A 20,454-nucleotide genomic window follows, 5' to 3' on the forward strand; every position below is an offset into this window, starting at 1 on the left:
AAATGGCGCCGGCTCCGCCGCAGCCGGGGCGGCCAATCGCGAGCTGCTGCGCGTGCGCGGCGGCACACGGGGGGGAGCCGCGGGACGCATGCGCGCCGCGTAGAGGGGGCGCGGCTGAGGGGAGGTGGGTGTGGGGTCCCGGGGAGTCGTGTGTCGGGGGTGTCGCAGCTTTGTGGGGACTCTGAGGGAACGCGGGGCTGTGGTCTTCGCTCCTACAGTGACTGCTTCGTCTCCTCTTCGTTCCCCCCTCGTTTTTCCAGTGACCCCCTGCAGGACCGTCCACCTTGCAGGCAGCCTGCAGCCTTGCAGCTCTTCAGCTCCCTCCAAATGCCTGGTTTAAAACGCGTAGGTGCTTGGTAGCCTGGGGCTGTTAGCGTACAAGTGCTGCGAAGCGATTTCAGGGTTTCGTGCGCTTTCTGTTTGCTTCTTAATAAGAGAAGTTGAGTCTCCTCGTGGAGTTCCTTACCATTCGTTTGATGAGCCCATTTAATTGCAGAGTCGCAATGTTGAATGAAATCATTGCGCTGAGTTAATCAAGACAGTACAAATATTTTTAAGGCTGGTACATGGTGTATGTTAGCAGTCTTCTTGTAAAAGGTTAGTGTACTGAAGAAAAAGCCATCTTTCTTTCTGAAATGTACATGTTAGTTTCTTATTGTCACTTTAACTCCTTTATTGCAGATACTAAAGCATTGCTTATATAGCTTCTGGTTTGCTTACGCAGCTGGATTGAATCTGCTCTGAAGCAATGGCCTTTTTCAGACTGCACGTGTTAAACTAACTTTGTTTTTTAATGCAGACACCTAAAACAAGGGCTTGTGATCAGAAAAATGAAAAGTTATGGGGTAAAATAATTAAGTGGAGTAACTTGAAAAGAAACTCTCCTATTCCATATTTTTGTTTGTGCTAGTATAAATAAGAACTAGAAGAGTATATAGGAAACCATGAGTTCCACAGGTGTTTTGTTTTGCAAGGCATTTTAACTTTCCCACTTTTTTCTAAATGCACACAGGAAAGGTTTCACTTCAGATTTTGCTAAATTAGTGGAGAAAGTCTCCAGTTAATGCTTTAGAAATAAGAGTTTAGGTTAGAACCATGGCAGTAATCTTCTTGTTACACACAAGAATAGAAATGGTTTCATATTTTTGAAACCAGAAGCAGTCCTACCTCCAGCTCCCTAAAATTCAATATGGAACTGAGAGGCTGTGGCATTATCCCCTATTGAATGGTTAGTCTTAACTAAATCTAACTTATGTATGCTGGGAAATAATTCTTCACTACCACTGAGGCAGTTTTCTGCACTGCTGTGTAATGCTGTCTTAGCATTTGGCTCCTAAGCTAACAGAAATTTTCTGTACAGAGTGGAGCAGGCTATAGGGGGCCTTTTTTTTCTTTTAGAGGAAAGGATATAGGGAAATGGGTTGAACTGTTTTTATGAAGTCATTTGAGTTGCAACTACATTGCAAGAAAACAAGAAGAAGTTGTATCTGCTGAGAGGAAAATTGTTTTTAGAAAACTAAATTGGCATTGTATCTTTTAATTAGTTGGATCATTGATGGGTTGTGTAAAGCATATGTTTCTCAGAGACCATTATGATGATTTACATGCTTACCATAACATTATTGTAGTGGGAGTACAAAAGGTTTTCTTCATAAATTATTGTTTTTAATTTTTAGTACAAAACTTTTATTTATGTCCTGAGAATAGTAGAATGCAGGTTATATTTTGGATTTTCTTCAGGTTTGTGAGTGTTATAAATGCAGCTCACATTTTAGCCATCAAATGGCCTGTAGCCATCCAGGTTTCATGGCAACATTATCAAGAGTTGTTGCAACTCTGGATAGTACTGTGTTGTCTCTTTTAGTCCCAGAAATAGGGAGAAAAAATCCCATGTCTTCAATAAAGGAAACATACAACTTATAGTCCTAAAATTTTTTAATTTGAGGCAAATCCTAAGACCGTTGTGCAAGTCACAGTTGTTTAAAAGAATCGTGTGTAATCACAAGGTGCTTTTGTTGAGAAAGCCATGAATTCATGAAATTTTCATGCTTCATCGTTGAGAAACAGTTGAATTTTGAATTTTTTATACTTTAGTATCAAGCGTTCTGCTTAAACCTAGTGCTTTAAATGATAATTTATATCAGTTGTTTAGCGTCCTCTTTAATTTACTAGAAAACAAATACGCTCCTCAGTAAGATGCGAATGCCTCACTCATAAGCAAGGCCTGACTTAGTGAATGCAATCAGTTCATTGCCTAATAGGTTGCAAAGACAAGATGAAAGGAAAAAGATTGACAATGTATAGTTAAATTTTAAGAGATATAATCTTCAGAGCTGTAGAATAAAAAGGCTGATGTATTTGGTCTAGCAAGTAATTTTTAACAAAGAAATTTCTGTTCTAGTTTCTGGCCCTTCTGAATATTTTGCATAGGATGCTTCCAGGGGTTGCCACTTGAAATTAGAGAGCAAATCCAGGAGGCAAACTAATTAGCAGTCATTCAGCCAGGCTGTGCAACCAAGGAACAGCAAAGACAGTAATGAGCACTCAGCTACACAGTTCTGAGAGAGTGCGTCAAGGCACTGGTAGGTTTGTGGGGACTTCTAAGCTCGTATGCTTGCGTGTTATGGCAGTGTGATAACAACTTTACTGTAGTCTTCTAATATTGGTGCGCATTCTATAGACAGTAAGCATATAATCCATCTCTGCAAAACTAATTAGCTAGAAAGAATAAAGAATCTTGGGGAAAAAAAAATCTTTGGGACAGTTAGAAAGGTGTTCTGCTATGGTTACTTTTTAATATGGTATAGCAGAATTTTGCTGTGTGAAAAGGCAAAAAATTTTTTTTTTTATTTTTGCATTCCTCAGGCAATTAAGATGCTGTGTTTCATATATGTAGTTTCAGAAAGCCTTACACATCAGTGTGAATGACAGCGGTTACATAAACAGTACTAATAAGCAGCAATGCTCTTCTCTAGTAGCTATGCAACTTTAATACATTTTTATAAAATTTAATCTTGGTGGTTTTATACCAAGTTTTGAACTGTCAGTTAAAATTTACCAGAAACATCATAATGTTGCCAGTTTCTCAACAAAGTATAGAAATGTGTGCTAAAAGTAGAAGTTATGACTGTTAGCAGAACTGTCCTCTAAGGAACTGAAGATTAGAAATTACGTGTCACAAGAAAATACTTTTGGACGCTTTTAAAAATAACTTTATCAAAAGTGAAAGTCATATTCTTGTTGTAAACAAACTGTTTAATCATTCGTACTAAATTTTCAGTTTTGAGTCTTGTAGTCTCTATTTGCATCTCTCAGGAGATGGAGAATGCACATCTTCCTCTTACCGTTTATACCCATATTTAATTACTACTACCTTATCGTATTTCACATGTAGTTTTTATTCAGTTTCTTGGCTCTTTTTATCTTTCTCTACAGGAACAGTCATTCTGGACATGATAAATCCTTTCAGTGTACTAAAGAAAATTGAAATGTGGCATAATTTATTACAGTTCTCAGATCCCTTTCTAAGAAACTCTCCAACCTTGTAATAATTACCGTGGAGCTTTATAATGTACTGTTTCTTGGTTTTCTTTGTAATGTTTTAGAATATGGACACCCAAAATGTGTTACAATGTTGGCCAGGTCAGTACTGTATAGATCTACAGTCCCTCTGCAAGCTTATGTTGTCACTGTTTATACAACCACAGATTATGCCTGCTCTTCTTGTTGTACATTTACATGGAATTTCATTTGCAGTCTCATTTTTGTTAACTTCTTGATAATTTTTTTTTACAATGATTGTTTCAGTGATTATTTTTTCAGGATAACTTTTGTAGGTATGACATATATTCCTTGCATAGTGCAGCTTTATTAAAGCATATCTTATAACAGCATACGTGGTTTGTAAAATATGTATTACTTTTTTTTCTGCTAGGATTTACCTTTCCGGCTTCAGTTTTGTTCTGTTATCTGTACAATTTTCTTTGAGATTTCATATTTTCTGTCCTTAATTAAAAAAAAAAAAAAAAAGGCATTAGTCTGTGCAGTAAGCCTTTTTTATGTGTAGGTCACGCAGTTCAGATCAAATTCTCGTTATTACAGCCCTAATCAGATGCAGTTTTCTGGTAGTAGCACTAAATATACTTTGAAATTATGGTGCATTCCCAAAGCTTGTGCTTTTCTTTGCTGTCACTTGAGTTACAGTGTCAGATGCAATAGCAGCGTAGATTAAATAGAATATCTCCTTCACAGTTAGAGCTAATGCCAAATTCATTCCTAACTAGCTATTTCAAAATAGACCACTTGCTTAATCAAGGATGTGTGAGTAACACAGATCTAAAAATCAGTTAATCATCTTGCTTGCTGAAGCCAATTTTGTTGTTGTTGTTCTTAATGTTTTTGAAATTTCATTGGGTGGTGCTGTTTGGTTTACTTAATTATTCCTGTGTGCTACCCCACACTACTCTGAGTTGTAGTCAGTGGATGACAGCCAGAATGGCTGTTGCTGCTAGAAGTGTGTTCTGAAAATTTAAACTGTGATTTACACTGAAACAGCTGTTGTAATGTTGATCTTTATAATCTTCTTATTAATATATTTTGATATTCAATTGATGCTATATTGTATAGCATTGATCATGGAGCATGTACTTTAAATATTTTAAGCAAGTATTTTGAGTTTGCTGTTTGTGTTGTCAGATTTTCTTTCCTCAGAGATGTTCTTAATTCTTGTCCTAGTAAGTGCTTTCTTGCTGCAGTTTTGAGATGCCTCGTTTATGAAATGTAAAACTACACGTCTTGTTTACTGTCAAATGCATTTTATATTGAATTATTCTTGGATTTCAATACAATCTGATAATCAATTTTATTATTAAAAACAGTGCCTGCTAATTCTGTTATATATTTCTGTTACTATAGCTCACTTGATTTCATTCATAATTATTAAACCTCAGTTGGGTCCTTAAATTTTCAACTGAATCATTCTTCGAAGTTGTGGAGGCTTTATTCTTAATCAAGCACGAAAAAGAATTGAAAAATATATCATACAAAATGTACTATGAATACATTCTATTAATAATTCTGTTAATAGCTATGGTGATACAAATCTGGAATAGTTAGTGCTTTGTTTTTGAATGTAAGTAGTGTGGATTTGCATCAGCATAGGTGATGAGAGCAGTCAAAATTTATTCTCTCTTGAAAAGAGAAAATTTGCATCCTGTGATTTGGCCTGGATTTTTTCAAAGGAATATTTATGTATTTTTGTGGGATGTTTCTATGCAATTTTATTTATTGCTAAGACTGAAGGAAAATCAAATAATCAACAGCTAAGGCATGCTGTAAATTTTCAACAGGTAGCTTTGACATTTGGAACAAGTTGGAAACAGACCTCTGAGCAACAGCTGTGTTCTCTTTTTAATGGTACAGTGTGCTACTATCCAATATCCCTGTTTTATGTAATGTTAAATACTGATTTGATTGTGTTGTATTTTTTACAGAAGTTTAGTGATTATAAATCTCTCTTCCTTTCAGGTACTGTTATTTCAATAAACCTACAAGCTTATGCTTTAGTCTGATGTTATTCGTTCTTCTGATCTTCAGTATTTTTTAAAATGTAATCGTGAATCTGAAATAGTGTGGAACAACTAAAATATTAATTTAATTTTATAAGGTGCTAGTCTCTATTTGGAAAGAAAGAACTGAGAAACAGGCTTTATCGTATGTATGCTGTGAAGCATGAACTTGACCTGTAACCACCAGGGGGAGCAAATTGTATGGTCAGGACTTCACTAAAAATGTCTTTGACAAAAATGATGGACTAGAGACTACTAACAGATTGATTTGCATTTACTTTTTTTTTTTTTTCTTTTTGCATTAGGAAAGAGTCTGTCTGGGAATGAATGATCAATGTTATATCTCGGATATTAGAAAATTCATATTTTTACTTCACTTTAGCTTTTTAGTATTTGTATTTCATAATACAAAAATGTGACAGCAGTCGGTCAACCAGTTAACATACGGGGGAGGAGCAGGATTTACTTTTCATTTTAAAACATTAAAAGGCTTTCCTGAATTGTTTTTCATAGTTTACTGAAGACATTGCATGTGTTGGTAGACCACAAATAGAAGAACTTGTAAATCAGATCCTACAGGAAGGTAGTACAATAAAAATACTTATTTACATACTTCCTGCTATTGTGCAGCAAAACTTAAGCAGTCAGCTAGAAGTCTGTTAATTTGTATTTTTACATGCTTACATTGAATAGTCCCATTGAACTCTGTGGCAGTTCCCATGGTTTAAGGTAGAGGTTCCTGCATTTAATTTCCTTGTATTCACTTACCGGCCGTGATACCAGTGCCAGATGATATATGAGGTCTTGTGTGTGAGGAGGGATGCCCCCAAACCTCTGTAAATACTTTCACGCCCTTACATAAGACCATGCTGCTCTTCCTGTCCCCATCACCTCAGCCTCAGTTCTGCACCTTCCTAAGCAGTGTCAGTTCAGTAACTGGGGATTACTGGCTGGACACAAGGTCTGTTGCTGTCTACAGAAAGAAGCTGCCATGAAGCATGATGTGGCAGAAGTGGCTTTTGGAGAAACTTACCGAATTGGTGAGGTTCAAGTAGGATTGAGTTGCATAGACATGCCGCTTTGAAGTGGTTTGTGTATCACAAATGCAACTGTTGCAGACAGGCTAAGAATGATGTATTTCTGTACCCTGCTCCCAGCAATACTTAAGCACCTAAGTACAGGGGCCAGTAGTGTTAGTTTAGAATGTAAACCCAAGTACTGTTTCAAGGGTGTGTTGATTTGGTTTCATTGTTGTTGTGGGGAAAGGGCTGTTAATATAGTACTTGACTCTGAAGTTGACCATATACAATCTAAAGCGTAGACATGTTTCAGTGATACAAATCTTGATTTATGTTTTAAGTGAATGGTTACTTCAGATGCGTGAAAGTCATCTGCTAGTTTAGCCTCTTTAAATAGTATATCATTGTTTAGATAGGGAACTAGCAGGTTATGATAAAAGCAGGGCAAGGTTTACAGTACATACATCTTTTCAGCTAATGCCTGAAACTGATTGTTCCTGCAGCTATTTCCCAGACGAGTGTTTTTTGTTAGGAGTATAATAATAGACAATAATTGATGATGTGTTGGAGAGGGTAGTTTTTAGACTCCCTGGTTTGTAAAGAAAAATTTAAAATCATTTGAACTCAAGTCAAAATCCAGCTGAGGTAACTTCTCTAAAACTTTCTGATGTTGCATTGAATTTTGAGTCAATATAGTGAGGAAGAGTTGTTCCCATCCTTTTCATACAGTTGTTTTTCAAACGATGTCTGCCAAAGTTATATCTGAGTAAGAGGAGTTGAGAACATCTTCCACTGCACTGATTTCCATGCTGTTGTACTTAGACTTGTCTTTTGCCCGTTTAAAACCGATAAAGATGTGTTCATGCTAGAAGTCTAACCCTTGTTATGACTGCATTTAAATGTACCTGATTTTTTTTTTTTTGACAAATTTATATGGTAGACATGCTCAGTTGTCTTACAACTGTCTTAAGTGAAAGTCATTTTTAGAAGTGAATGTTCTAACAAAACACTGAATGCTACAAAAAATAGGAGAAAATTTCGAAACAACCCAAGTAAGAAGAAAAACTGTAGAAGAGTGGCACATAAGGTAGCATAACTTTGAAAATAATCAAGTTTACTATATCTAGAAAATATTGCTTTCTGCTTTGATTTTTCTTGTAAGACATTATTTGTTTTCATATAAGTACTTATGACTAAAAATACAGAGGTTATAAAAGATTGTAGGTTTTCTTGGCTTAATTTAAAATGAAAAATAATGAGAATTAATAATGAAATTCCTAAATTTTGTGTGACATTACCCATGTATCCTTTCATTTTATAAGCACTTGCTGTATGTACAGTATAATTTTTTTTACCTAATAAAGAAAAATGCGAAGAAGTAACAACTCCTATGCTAGTCTGACTATTGGATGTTGTACCTCTTAGGGTCATGAGGTAATTGTTTTAACTTTGACAATTGATGATAGTTTGCTTAATATGAAACTGGACAATATACTCATCTACCCAAGAAGAGTAATTTCTTAAGTGATCATGTGGTGTGACTTGAATATACAGCCGTGCAATAGGTATTCATGCAAGCTTGCAGAGAAGTGTTCACATGGAAGCAATCTCAAGTATGTATCTCAGAAATACATGCTTGAAGCACAACTCTTCTATGGAATACAAATTCACTGTAAAATATGCAGTTATTCAAACAATCGTTAGCATGAAGTCTCTGCAGATGCTTGTGATTGTGAGATCAGACACAACATCTCTACAAATGGACTTCTGTGAGGTGTTATCACTTGTTCAGATACAGTTTCAGGTGCCTGAGTTTATATTACTCAAAATAATGTGTCATTTTAGTAAATGTAGTTGATGTGTATTGACTAGAAATGTTTCTCTTCCTTGGCACTTCCTTTCCTTGGATGAATAGGAAACTCAGAAAAAGCAGGAAGCTCAGTTCCCATCATTATTATAACAGCTCGAGAGAGTGAGCTAGGGAGCAGTTACTGGTGAGCCAGTGATTGGGGAACATGAGGCAACGTTTGCTCACCAGCCTAACTGGTGCAGAGGGATAGAAGTCAAAGATCCAATGTGAACATTACATGTAGAAGGTTTTTGTGTCTAAGAAAGAAAATGGCTGATGGTGTGGACAAGTGCAAGTAATAATACTAGCTCCTTGTACACCGTGTTAGTCCATGAGCTAGTGAAAGTTTCTCAGGTTTTGAAACTTTGCAACTACATTAGATGTTACAGCATCTGCTCAGTGGTGATCAGAAAAGAACGAGTGCTATGAATAACTAGGAAAGGAATATGGAACAGAAGAATAATTTGTTATGCCACTTTATAAACCTGGACTGCTCCACTTTTTTAAAGTGTTGCAGTTCTGTCCTCTACCCCATCTCATCAATGGAAAATTTTCTTCAAAACTAAGCAATGTACAGAGAAGGGCAGTAAGATGAACTGAAGGGCATGCTCATGTATGAGAAATTACCCTTGATTGTGCCCAGTATACACTAACCTGGAAAGGAGATGTCTTAGGAGGGGAAGGAATGCAATGGATGTCTATTAAACTTCAGCTGAATGCACAAGATGAACAGTGCCCAATTGTTCGCGTCCTCTTCAGACAGAAAGGTTGGGCAGACTTTGTTACAGGAACTGTCAGGGCCAAGTTTGTACTGACCAAAAGGAGTCAGTCCCTCCCAGGGCACATTGTTGAGACGAAGAAGGGTTAGGACTAAAAACTTGCACAGGTTCAAAAAGGGACTGAATTAATGAATGGAACAAGTCTGTTATAAACTGTTACACATAAAGGTACTAACTTATAACAGGTGTGAGAAATAGACTAATGCTCAAAGAGTACTCAGGGAAAGTTTTATTTATTTGCTTTACAGATCTATTTTGTTGGTTATATCAGAAATAGAATAGTACCTAGAACTTAGACCTGTAGTCTGACCCATTATGGGTTTTATTAACTTTTTTTTTTGTGTGTGTGTGGCTCATCTGCCCCTTATGCTGTATCATAAGACAAATTGGTCTTCTGTTAACTGGAAAAGCCAGTCTAGTGTTTATGATTTGCATGTAGTGAGATTTCTATACATTGCTGTAAGCTTTTGATTAACATGGAAAAACTAAAGTTTCTTTAGAATATATAATTTGTTTCCTAACTGATCTCAGTAAAATAAATTGTTTATATATTTAAGAATATTATTAGATATATAATTGGGGAGGGCTGGGGAAGTATATGAGTAGTTAGTTACTTGTATTGTCAGTAGTGGATGTCAGTTAGACAACTAGGTGACCTGGTTCTGTTGTAGCTGCAATGTGACCTCATTTTAGTTTCTCCAACTGCACATTCACACACGAGTTGATCCGTCTTCACAATTCCTCTACTCTTAGAGCAAGTCAAGGATTACAGTGCCCCCTACAGCAACTCTGTGCTTTTTCTTTCTTTCCTTTTTTTTTTTTTTTTTTTTTTTTTTTTTTTTTTTTGTTTGTTTTGTTTTTAATCTTGGGTCAAGCTAGATACAGATACTTGCCACTGTTCTACCTAGAAGCAGGGACCAGTAATAAATAGCGGCTCAGATAAGCTTTTTTAAGTTTAATCTTCAGCAACTTCTGGTTGACTTTCCCCCACTGCTCAGAGGTTTCCATCCATTCTGCAGCTATTTGTTTCTGTTTCCTGACTAAAGCTCTTCCTCTTGCTTCCTCTCTAGCTCCTGTGGATTATAAACCCTGTGCTTGAGCACAGAATAACTGGAAATGAACTCCACAGTTTGTCTTATGCCTTGTTCTTTCTGTATTGGTGAAGAGGACCGTTGTAGTTACCTTCTTGTTCATTTTTCTGCATGTTTACTATGTCTGGAATTAATATGTAGCAGTAAACAAAGTAATCATCTGATATTATGGTTACTAGGCAGCCCCAAATCCTTCAGAGTAGAATTTAGTCTTGACTTTGCGTACTTTACATTTACATGTGACAAACCAGAGAATCTTAATGTCACAGGGATTAACAAATAATTCAGGAAAACGCCTTCTCAGGTTCTCTTGGCAATCAATGTAAAGTATCATGTCTTTGTTCATTTTTATGAAAAGGAAGTAAAACCATGTGTAAGTTAATTTAACTAGCTCTCATGTTAGAGAAAGGGTTAATTTGTCCATCAAATTAATTATGTCCATCAAATTATGAATGAAAAGCAAAAGGAATGTTTGGATTCATCCCAGAGCCATCCTAAAGTGTGTGATTCTGATTAGGTTTATTGCACAGAAATTTGTGGGCAAAAAGAAATACCGTGGCAAAGGATTCCTGTACTTGTTCTTGTTAGTTTTTCTGCCTTTTGCCTTTTGTTATCTACAACAAGAGATGTGAAAAGAGAAGTAATAAAGTACAGAAGGAAGAAGTATTTTTACAAAGATAATTTAAAATAAAAAGCAAGTCTCCAGCACATTGATGTCTTTCTAATAGCTAGGTTTTAAAGTAGTACCTGATACAAATTTCAGATACTATCCGCATTGGGGTACCAAAATGAATCTTTTAGATTGAAGGTGATTGAAGGATGATTGAAATAATCTAGTTTATTTCCACTGTGAATCTCTCTGCTATGCATGGCCCTGTTATAACTCTGTAAGGTTCAGAAAAATTGGATCAATCCCCAATTTTTAAGCATAACAAATTCAGTGAATAACTGAAGGAGAGGAATGTGACTGGTTCAAATGATAGAATTGTGGCTTGAAAAAAATCACTTGAATCACGAACTTGGTTGATAAGATCCATTAAACATATTTTCAGAGTACTAATACATCAATATCAGATAACAGCTCAGAAAAAAACAGTGTTACAGTATCAGTAACCATACATTAAATATATTAATATTTGGATAAAATTTAGACTTGAAAAAACTGTCAGAAAGTAGATAGAACATTACCATATAGAAACATTTTCAGTGAAATCAATAATCCTGAATATTTTTTGGTAATGTTAAATTTAATCTTAAATTTCTCCTCAGGGATTTGAAAGCAATATATAATCATTGCTGAGAGCATCTGCTGCTGGATAACAGCACCTGTACGTAATGATGTAGATCTTTTCATGACTTAGTTATGAAAATGTGCATTTACTGCAATTAAAAACATTCATTAATGCTTAAAAAAATATAGGGGGTGCATTTACAAAATGTAACTTTTGCAGGTATTTTGAAATGAATTTGGAGATCAAATTAACATGAGTTCCAACTTGAACGTGACAGTAGAAGTGGCTAATGCTGTTAATGGTACTTCCTTTTTCTGTTCTCTGGTACTGAAATGACTTCGTAGTGCTTCTGGGCTATTATTGGAATAATCACATGTAAGGTTGTGAAGTGTCCAGATGCTATGAAAATTGTCACCAGATAAACTGTTCAAAATTCTTAGCCCTTCCCTGTAAGGATGTTAACAGCAAAGGTGTATTGAAAGAGGCATAGTTTCGCTTTTACTTGCAAGTTAAATGTTGAAACAGGCAGTATGAAGTTCCTGACATGCATGTTGTCTGAATTCATTGTGTTTATGTTGTAATCTGGAGATATGATCTGTAGCTTTGGCCTATTAAACACGTTTTGAACTCTGTAGCCCCAGTATTGCAAGCAAGAGCCCTTGTATAGAATCCCATGGATATTACCTGCCTTAGTAGTTACTAGGTCACTTCATGCTTTTACAGGTTGTGCTGAAGGATACATGCTGAAGTTAATAGGACTACACTTTTGAAAGTGTCCAATGGTGTTACACAACATCAGTTTGCCTGTATTCTTAAAAAGCAATCCAAAGCTGTGAAGAAATTTGTAGCCTGGAACAAGTTGATTGGTTTCTAAGATGTGTGCAACCTCCTTTGATTTACTTATTGAAAACTTAGGAATCCAAAGCAATATTAAATGTTATCCAGCCCTGTGTTAGTAACAGTTATTTTGTTGGATGACTAATTTTTCGTAGTGTAAGGCTTTTGCTTGAAAATTTATTTATTTTTTTATCTTCATCTATGAGAATCTAAAATCTGAGAGCATTTGTGTTCAGAGAACATTTTACTGAAGGGGTTGAGATGGCTGTGATTTCCCCTTCCCTTCTTTAGCATCGCTTATTGAAGCACATGCTCCTAACATGTGATGGGGGCATAGCTATGCAGCTCTTCCACAGTTGCTTAATCTAAGTGCAACAGGAAGAGAAACCCAGAGAAGGAAAGACTAATTTAAATTAAGACAACACTGGTGCAAGAACAAATGTCCACAAATGTGTTAAAGCTGACAAACATGACTTCTGTGAGCTTAAAATCTCAGAACTCAGAAGGTTTGAGAGTAATATAATGAAAGGGTTTGTGACATATTTGCCTTTGATAATAAGGTATTGGATTTAATGACCTGGATATCTCCTCCAGCCTAATGTCTTTTATGAAAGCTTTCATCTATGAGGAAGTTCTTTGAAATTTTTTTTAAAGATTTCGATCCAAGTCATTTTCCTTGGTTCATGGAGTTCTGCAGTAGTCTGCGGTAGTTAAATCTGTTTTTTCCTCTAGGGGTTCTTCCAGAGACCTCTATGGATTGAGATCGCTGATTTTTTTTTTCCTTAACATTTTAAAGAGAATTATTTGGAGTGAAAGCAACATAATTTTGTAGTAGAGGTGTCCAAGTCCTGAAGGTACTATTTTTGAAGTAAGTCATAAGTAATACGTCATATAGTAAGTTACAGCAGGTGATAGCTTAAAAGAAGTGGGTGAAGTCTGCTTTGGGATCTGAACACCAATTGATAACAAGGGATATGTCTCTTTTCTAGGGAAAACAAAACAAAAGACAAACTGATTTGCTGGAGTGAAGGGACAGGCTGTTGATACTGATATGTACATGTTCTTGTCTGGTGATTTTTTTTACTTGAATTACATGTATATTTTCAGAAGGTTTTGGAGAACTGAATGTTTCTCCTCTGCTATCTGTAATTCAAGAAAGCACCCTCCTTCAGGAAGATACTTAGGCACATGCTTATCAGCCGTTCAGATGTTAGAATATGGGTGAGGTGTTTGTGAGGTAGAGAAGTATAAATTTTGTTTGAAAGATGTGTAGTTGCCTTGGCCAATTAAAATTAAGTGGATGCATGGCTGTGGTTTTTTTTTTTTTTTGGGGGGGGGCTGGGGATAAAGGGGGAGCTGACGTTTCAAATCTTAAACTTTCAAATATGTTTCAAAACAAGATTGAATGGCTTTTTCTCTTCCATCAACAAATTTTGACTTACATGGACCTTTCTTCCTCGATGAAAAGGAGAAACTTCTATCCTTTGATGTTAGGCAAACTCATGCATGCTTTATTCTGGGCAGCTGATGAAGGAAGCATTTTCCTGTTGCACCTGTTTCTCAGCCAGTAAATTCTGCTTGATGCAGGTGGTAATGAATCATATATTTTTTAAGTTTATCAGAATTCTCATCGGTTAGCATTTCATGTTCAGAACTGTGGGAAACATTAGCGTGACAACTTAATGTTTTTTGGTGCTTTCTAGTTATTTTTTACAGCTATAAGATTAAATCAGACAATCTGGTTTATCTGTCAGAATTAGAAATTCATTCTGAATATTGTATACACTTTCTGAGATTTCTGATACAATAAACATCTGTTTCCTTAAATGCTCTGCAGTTAATGCTAGATGGTTTTATTTTAGCGTGCTGAGAAATATAAATGCAGAAATAGCTACTGGAGTTGGATGGTTCAGTGACGCCCAGACTTACTGAATGGGCCAAAGAAATTCATCTTGATCCCAAATATCCTGAATATTCATGTATGATGGGATTGATTATGGTAATATCTAGCATTTTTTGACAGAGCATTTTGACATGTTTTCTAGAAGAAAATATACGCTGTCTGCACAGTGTTAGGAGACAGGATACTTGTCGATACTATTAATATTTTAATAGTATTAGTATTTTTAATAGTATTAATATTTAATAGTATATTGATATTATAGTATTATTAATATTAGTTGTATTTTAATTTATAATGATTTATATTTTAATTTTATATTATATTAATAATATTAATATTATACTGTTTAATAGTATAGTTTTAATATTTTAGTATTTTTAAGTTCTTCTTAAGTTATTTTTAAGTTCTTTGGCTTCAAGGTTATAAATAACAGCAACAGAGTTAAGGCTAATTATGTTTTAAAAAATAGATAAGAGCAAAGCATGAGAATAAAACTTAAATAGTTATCATAGTTATTTAAAATCCTAATGCCAAACTGTTGTCTGAGATCATTATTCTGGTACGAGACCTAAAATGAAAAGAAGCAAGCTGTATCTTTTTCTGTGGTTGTATAAAGGTCACTTCTGTGACTGGAATAAAGATCCCTTCCTTTCCAGGATGCACAGATGGCTCATGCATGCTCTAACTCTGGGATGATGTGGACACATTTGCTTCATTGCTGCATGCAGATTAACTCCCAAGAATACTGGCTGGAATTCTGATATGTGAGAGATGTGTTGGTCTTATGCAATGTATCCTGCAGGGTTCATTAGCTGTGCTCCACACGTCCGATGCATCTAGTAATTCCAACTGGGTCAGTAGATATCTGATAATCCAGTGAAAAGGGGGAAAAAATAAGAAAATACTTTTTGCAAGAATCATCTTCAATTTATGATACTACTCAGGAAAGTGCAGTTGAATTAATGTGATGCAGAAAAAAATATTTATATAAATTTTAGAAAATAAGCAAGAAGAAAGGAAGTAGAACAAGCGTTAATGTATCCTTTTAGTTTTAAAAATTCATTCCAGTAAAAAAGTATGGATTTGTTTACAACTAGAAACCATTATAATTTGGCCTGATAAGTAATCTATGTTCAGATAAGCCACAAACTTAGCATAGGCTTATGCTATTGGTGCTAGTCAGGAAGATACACAAATTCCCTCAAGATTTCTGATTATGTAAAGGTTCTAGAAGTTAATTAAAAAAAAAAAAATAAAAAAGGTATTTTGAAATTGGTATGCAGGGTTCAAGGAACAAACAATTCTAAAATACTTCTGTCTTGAAATGCTTGCAAGTAGGATTTATCTTTGTTTCTGAAGAAAAGATTAAAAACTGTATAAACGCTTCCAGCTGTTGTGATTTAGGAGTATTAGGTAGTTAAACTTCTGTTTTCAACAAGTACCTGCATTTGTTAGAAGATACCACATACAATATTTCACACATTTGATATTTCAGATACAATCTTTGTTTTAACTTGTGTGTGACAAATTGTATTAACTTTAATCTCTAACTATTTTTTTTTCAGTGTCTGAGTCCAACTTTCCTGTTCCTTCATATGCTTATGTAACAGAATCTAGTTCATTATCACAAGATAATACTGAAAGCCAGGCAGATGCCCTGGCTTATTCAAAAGAGTACCTTATTGCTTATGTAGTTCTAGCAAAGGAAATGAATTTCCCTTAAGTGAAGCAGAAGTTTGTAATGTTTTGGACAGCATTGCTACTGATATCTTAAAATATTGCTTCAACCCCAGGAAACGTTCTTCTGATTATTTTTCTCTTTGCACTTGATCACAACATAGTGTTTGTGTTTTCCTTTAATAGTACCTAGTGTCTTTATTTCGTTTCCTAGTTTTGATTTTTAGTCTTTTTGTTATTGTTTAAATTCATTTGAAATTAAGCATAACATAGAGAGGGAAAAATACTGAAGACATGAGCCTCAAGATAAGAAGCTGTGAGGTCTCTGCAGGACTATTGCAAAGATAAAGTTAGCATGAGGAGACAGTAAGAGTACTATGAAGGGAAGTTGTCTGTAGAAAGCTCTAAAGTGTTTCAATGAACATTGTTTCCTAATAAATGTTGTTGTATTTATCTGCATCTCCAATGTTTCCCCCCTGCCCCCGGTTTTCACTTTTGTTAAATTACACTAAACTTATGGCTTCACTTGTATTGTCTCCAGCTGAAATACTTCTGAGAAAAATCCTCAAGTGTCTCTGTGTGTTCTGTTTTCCTTCCACATGCAGATATCCCATTTATCTAATTTTTTAATACTTTTTTTTTTTTTTTTTTTTGATTCTGCAGGCTCTCCTTCCTCTTACACAGGAGATTCAATCTAGGGACAAACTCGGTAATCAAACTAAATTAAAGTAACACCATAAAAATAATTTCTGTTGATATACTTTTTGGATGCTTTTACGTTTTCTATTCCTTATGGCCTCAAATTAAGGCTCTCCAGATATATGCTGCTCTTCATTTTCTCATCTGCATCAAGTACATATCATTCCTTTCAAATTTCTCTACTTGTCCAATTAATTTTAATATTCATGTAGAAGTGCCTAACTTTTTACGAGTTAGTGAAATAGCTGTGTTTTTTTCTGGGGAAAAAAAATAAAAGTAAATATTTGCGTGACTTATGTACTGATTTTTAGTTTTGTTTGTTTTGTTTGTTTTTTGTTTTTGTTTTCTCCAGCAGTATGAAAGTCAATTAGAAAAGGAGCTATCAATGATAGAGGTGGATTCTATTACAGCAAAGAGAATGAGTTCAGCCAGCTTAATGAGAAAGGTAATAATATATTATGTGACGATTTAGCCCTTGATTTTTAACTTTGTAATTTGAGATTTTAAAGAGCAAATCAGTGAGAAAGTAAACTAGCTGCTAGTTTCACGGATGCTTCGTATTTATTTGATGAGTGCTGATTTTCAGTCTGTATACACTAGTGCTTGAAATTCAGGTAGTGACATAAACTTTAAAAAGCATCTGTTATCAGCCATATTTATGCTGCTAAAGAGTTGGAGATGGATGGTATTAACCGTGTCTTAATTTTAGCTATCCTGCTGTAATTTTGTGGTTATGTTAAGTTTGTATAAAATGGCACTGCTGCTGAAAGAAGTGGCTTCTCAGCTGCTAATTTCACCATACCTCACACTCCCTCATGCTGTCACTTCTGGTCATATGGTCACATCATGGATCAGATAAGGGATTAAAATCATCTCAGCAAATAAAGGAACACCCTTATATGCAGGGAATTGTTTTGAAGCTGGTTGTTGCAACCAGTCGAGACAGATCAGCCTCACTTGCTATATCTGGCTCCAAAAAGAAACAGTTGGATTTTTTTTCTTTTTTATGGTAACATATGGAGTGCTGGACACAACATACTCCTGGCACTGATCCTGGGGCTCCCTGTTTCTTGCCCTGTTTTGTGGGTGAGACAGAGACCCCAGTGTATGTTTTCACTGAGTGCACCACATAGTGGTCCCATTTATGGCTCCTTCTGAACCTTCTTCTGAGTTTCTGGATGTACTTCTTCCTATGCTTCTTCATTTAATCCTTCCTCCTCTGAGGCCCTACCAAGTTGCAGTCCTCCTGGCTCTTACCATCCATACCAGCAGGAAGAAGAAACTCAGTGAGGGGGAAGAGGGATCCTGACAGTTCTGGGTCCTTCTTCTGATTGCCTGTCTGCTCACATTTGCAAGCAGAGTAACTTCACTGGAGTGAATCCTTTGGTTCCCTGTATGTCTTCTGGATTTTGGGTACAGTCAGAGAGGGCAATGAGCAGTGCACCTCCTAGAAAGCTTGACTCTCGCATTGCCTGCCCTTTTTTTTTTTTTTTTTTTTTTTTTTTTTTTTTTGGGGGGGGACGGACATTTGGTGTCTTCTATAATCAGTTGTTTCTTAAGTTTTGTGCTACTTTTTTCTCTTTAATCCACAGACTTGATAGTTTGATTGAAGCTGAAATGTGACCTTAGAGTGATGGGAGATCTCAGTTCAAAATGCTCACTGAACTTTCCTCTGACCTGCCTTCAACCCTCAGCCTACATCACAGGCTTAAGCAGGACTCAGGTGGAATTCCAGTTTGATCAGCCCTCAGTTTTCTAAGCCCGAATAAGGAAAAGCGAATAATGTAACTTAAAATCCAAATTTCTTAAATTCCAGTTCAATCATGTATGAGTCAAATTTTCCAAGGTACTCAGGTGGTATTACTTCATTAGGTCTTGAGTCACCTGTGCCTAGGCTGTGGATTTACAGTAAGAGCTTTAGTCCTTGTTTTGCACCCCAATAGTGTAAGTCTGCTGTTAATGAAGAGGGAGATTTTCATATGAGCTAACTAAAGGCACCCAAAGGTATAATTTTGAAAGCTGTTTGAACTGACGCTAGCTATTTCGTATCTAGAAATGATGTGATCCAAATACTTTAAGAACTTATTCTGCATTTTGAAATTTTACTCAAAGGTATTAGGGCTAGATATTATCATAGTTTAAGCAAAATAAAGCTGTTTTCTGCTTCTTTTGTCCTCAAAGTGAAGCTATAGGATAAAACTTTACAGTGCAGTTAAAAGGTAAGATTTATATTAAAAACTGCATATGGTATGCTGATTTTTGTAGACTAGAAGACTTATCTCACATATTATTTATGGATCAGACTATATGAAACATTGCGAGTCCTCATGCTGAACTCTCAAAATTTGTCGTGAAAGATGAAATTCTGAGGCAGAGCAAGAGTCAGCATAGGCAGTAGCACCCACTAGGGAAGTACTGACTTTATTCCATTTAAATAGTTCTGGTTTAGGAAAAAATCTGGGTTCTTCTAAGTATTCAGCTTTTCAGCTGCTATTAGAAGTTTACAAAGAAACCTGACCTTGTGTAAATACTTTTGGTGTTGAAAATCTGGGTTGACTATCTTTTAATAAGACATCAGATATGAACTTGTCTCTTCCTTCATAAAATATGTATATATAAAATATATATGTCTTTCAGATAAAGTCATTTTAAAAATGAGATATCATGATGGAATATGTATCACAACCCTACAGGAGTTGTCCCAATAATTATTTACTCTGTGCTTTGTTTCTGCTATGTATATCCAGTTTAAATTTATCGAGATTCAACTTCCTGGAATTGTTGTTTTTAATGCCCATATCTGCTTGCTTAAGACCCTATTTTAGTTATGTTCTTGTGCAGACACTGTTGGTAACAGTTCTTTATGAAGTTAAATTGAGTTTCTTCAGTCTGTCTTTATAATGTTTCTTGCAACTTTTTGAATCTTTTATATTCCTTAGATTCATAAATTAGAGACATTTTTGTAATACATTAAGTATTTTCATTGTACTTTTTCTTTATGCCGAGATCAGTGGTGAATTTCTCAGTTACTAAACTTTTATACTGAAGATGGGTGTAATTTAGGAATTACTAGCTTTTTGTAGTCCATTTTTATGGTGACTTTCTGGAGAGCCTCCTGACAGCACATATATTTTTCTTTACTGTTGCCCTGAGAGTCAGGAAAAAAAGGTGTGGACTCCTGAATCATACAAATGGAAATGAAGCCTGTGTTATTAATCGCTGATATAAACAACTGACACAAACATTAATAATGAGTTATGAACTACTGACACAAAATAAGATTTTTTTTCCTATTTACCTAACAAAAACATACAGCACATTAAATGCTTAACAGAATCAAATATACGTCTGTGTCACCAAAAAATAAAAAATAAAAATAATTAAAAGTAACTGCTTTATTGTGTCAAATCTAGAAAAGTCCTTTGTTTTCCGCATTTAGTCAGACCCATTTGCTAAGTGGAAGGTAGAAGAAATCTTTTTTTTTGACTGATTTGCATTAAGAGGCATTTCTTTTTTACCTCTGCTAATATTGGCTTAAATCCTGAATGATTTCATTATCTAAGTAAATGCTTAATCTCTTGAAAATCCTGCTAAACTCTTGCCTTCGCTGAAAGCTCTGATAATTTGTTGTAGTTAATTTTGTATTTAAATATATTACCTTTTGGTTCCACTAAACGTTCCTTGTTTTTCCTTTTTAATAATGGAGAGATGAATAAATACTAATTTGATCCCTTCTGTCATGTTATTTTACAGCTTTCTGCTGTTTGCTCCTACTAGTTTCTTCTTTAAGCCATACCATTA

At 35.3% G+C, this 20,454-nt stretch overlaps 1 protein-coding gene across 1 annotated transcript; it reads left to right on the forward strand.

Moving 5' to 3' along the window:
- Positions 1 to 2: 2 nt before the first annotated feature.
- LOC311439602 (uncharacterized protein) lies at positions 3 to 19,525 on the forward strand (the record flags this gene model as incomplete). The annotated part of the gene is made up of 4 exons (XM_084525495.1): positions 3 to 52; positions 147 to 345; positions 17,006 to 17,098; positions 18,246 to 19,525. 4 exons carry the CDS (start codon positions 3 to 5, stop codon positions 18,249 to 18,251), a joined length of 348 nt encoding a protein of 115 aa, XP_084381621.1. The 3' UTR covers positions 18,252 to 19,525.
- Between the last annotated feature and the right edge of the window lie 929 nt (positions 19,526 to 20,454).

The sequence above is a fragment of the Aythya ferina genome, assembly GCF_964211825.1.
Source record: "Aythya ferina genome assembly, chromosome: 7".
Lineage (NCBI taxonomy): Eukaryota > Metazoa > Chordata > Aves > Anseriformes > Anatidae > Aythya > Aythya ferina.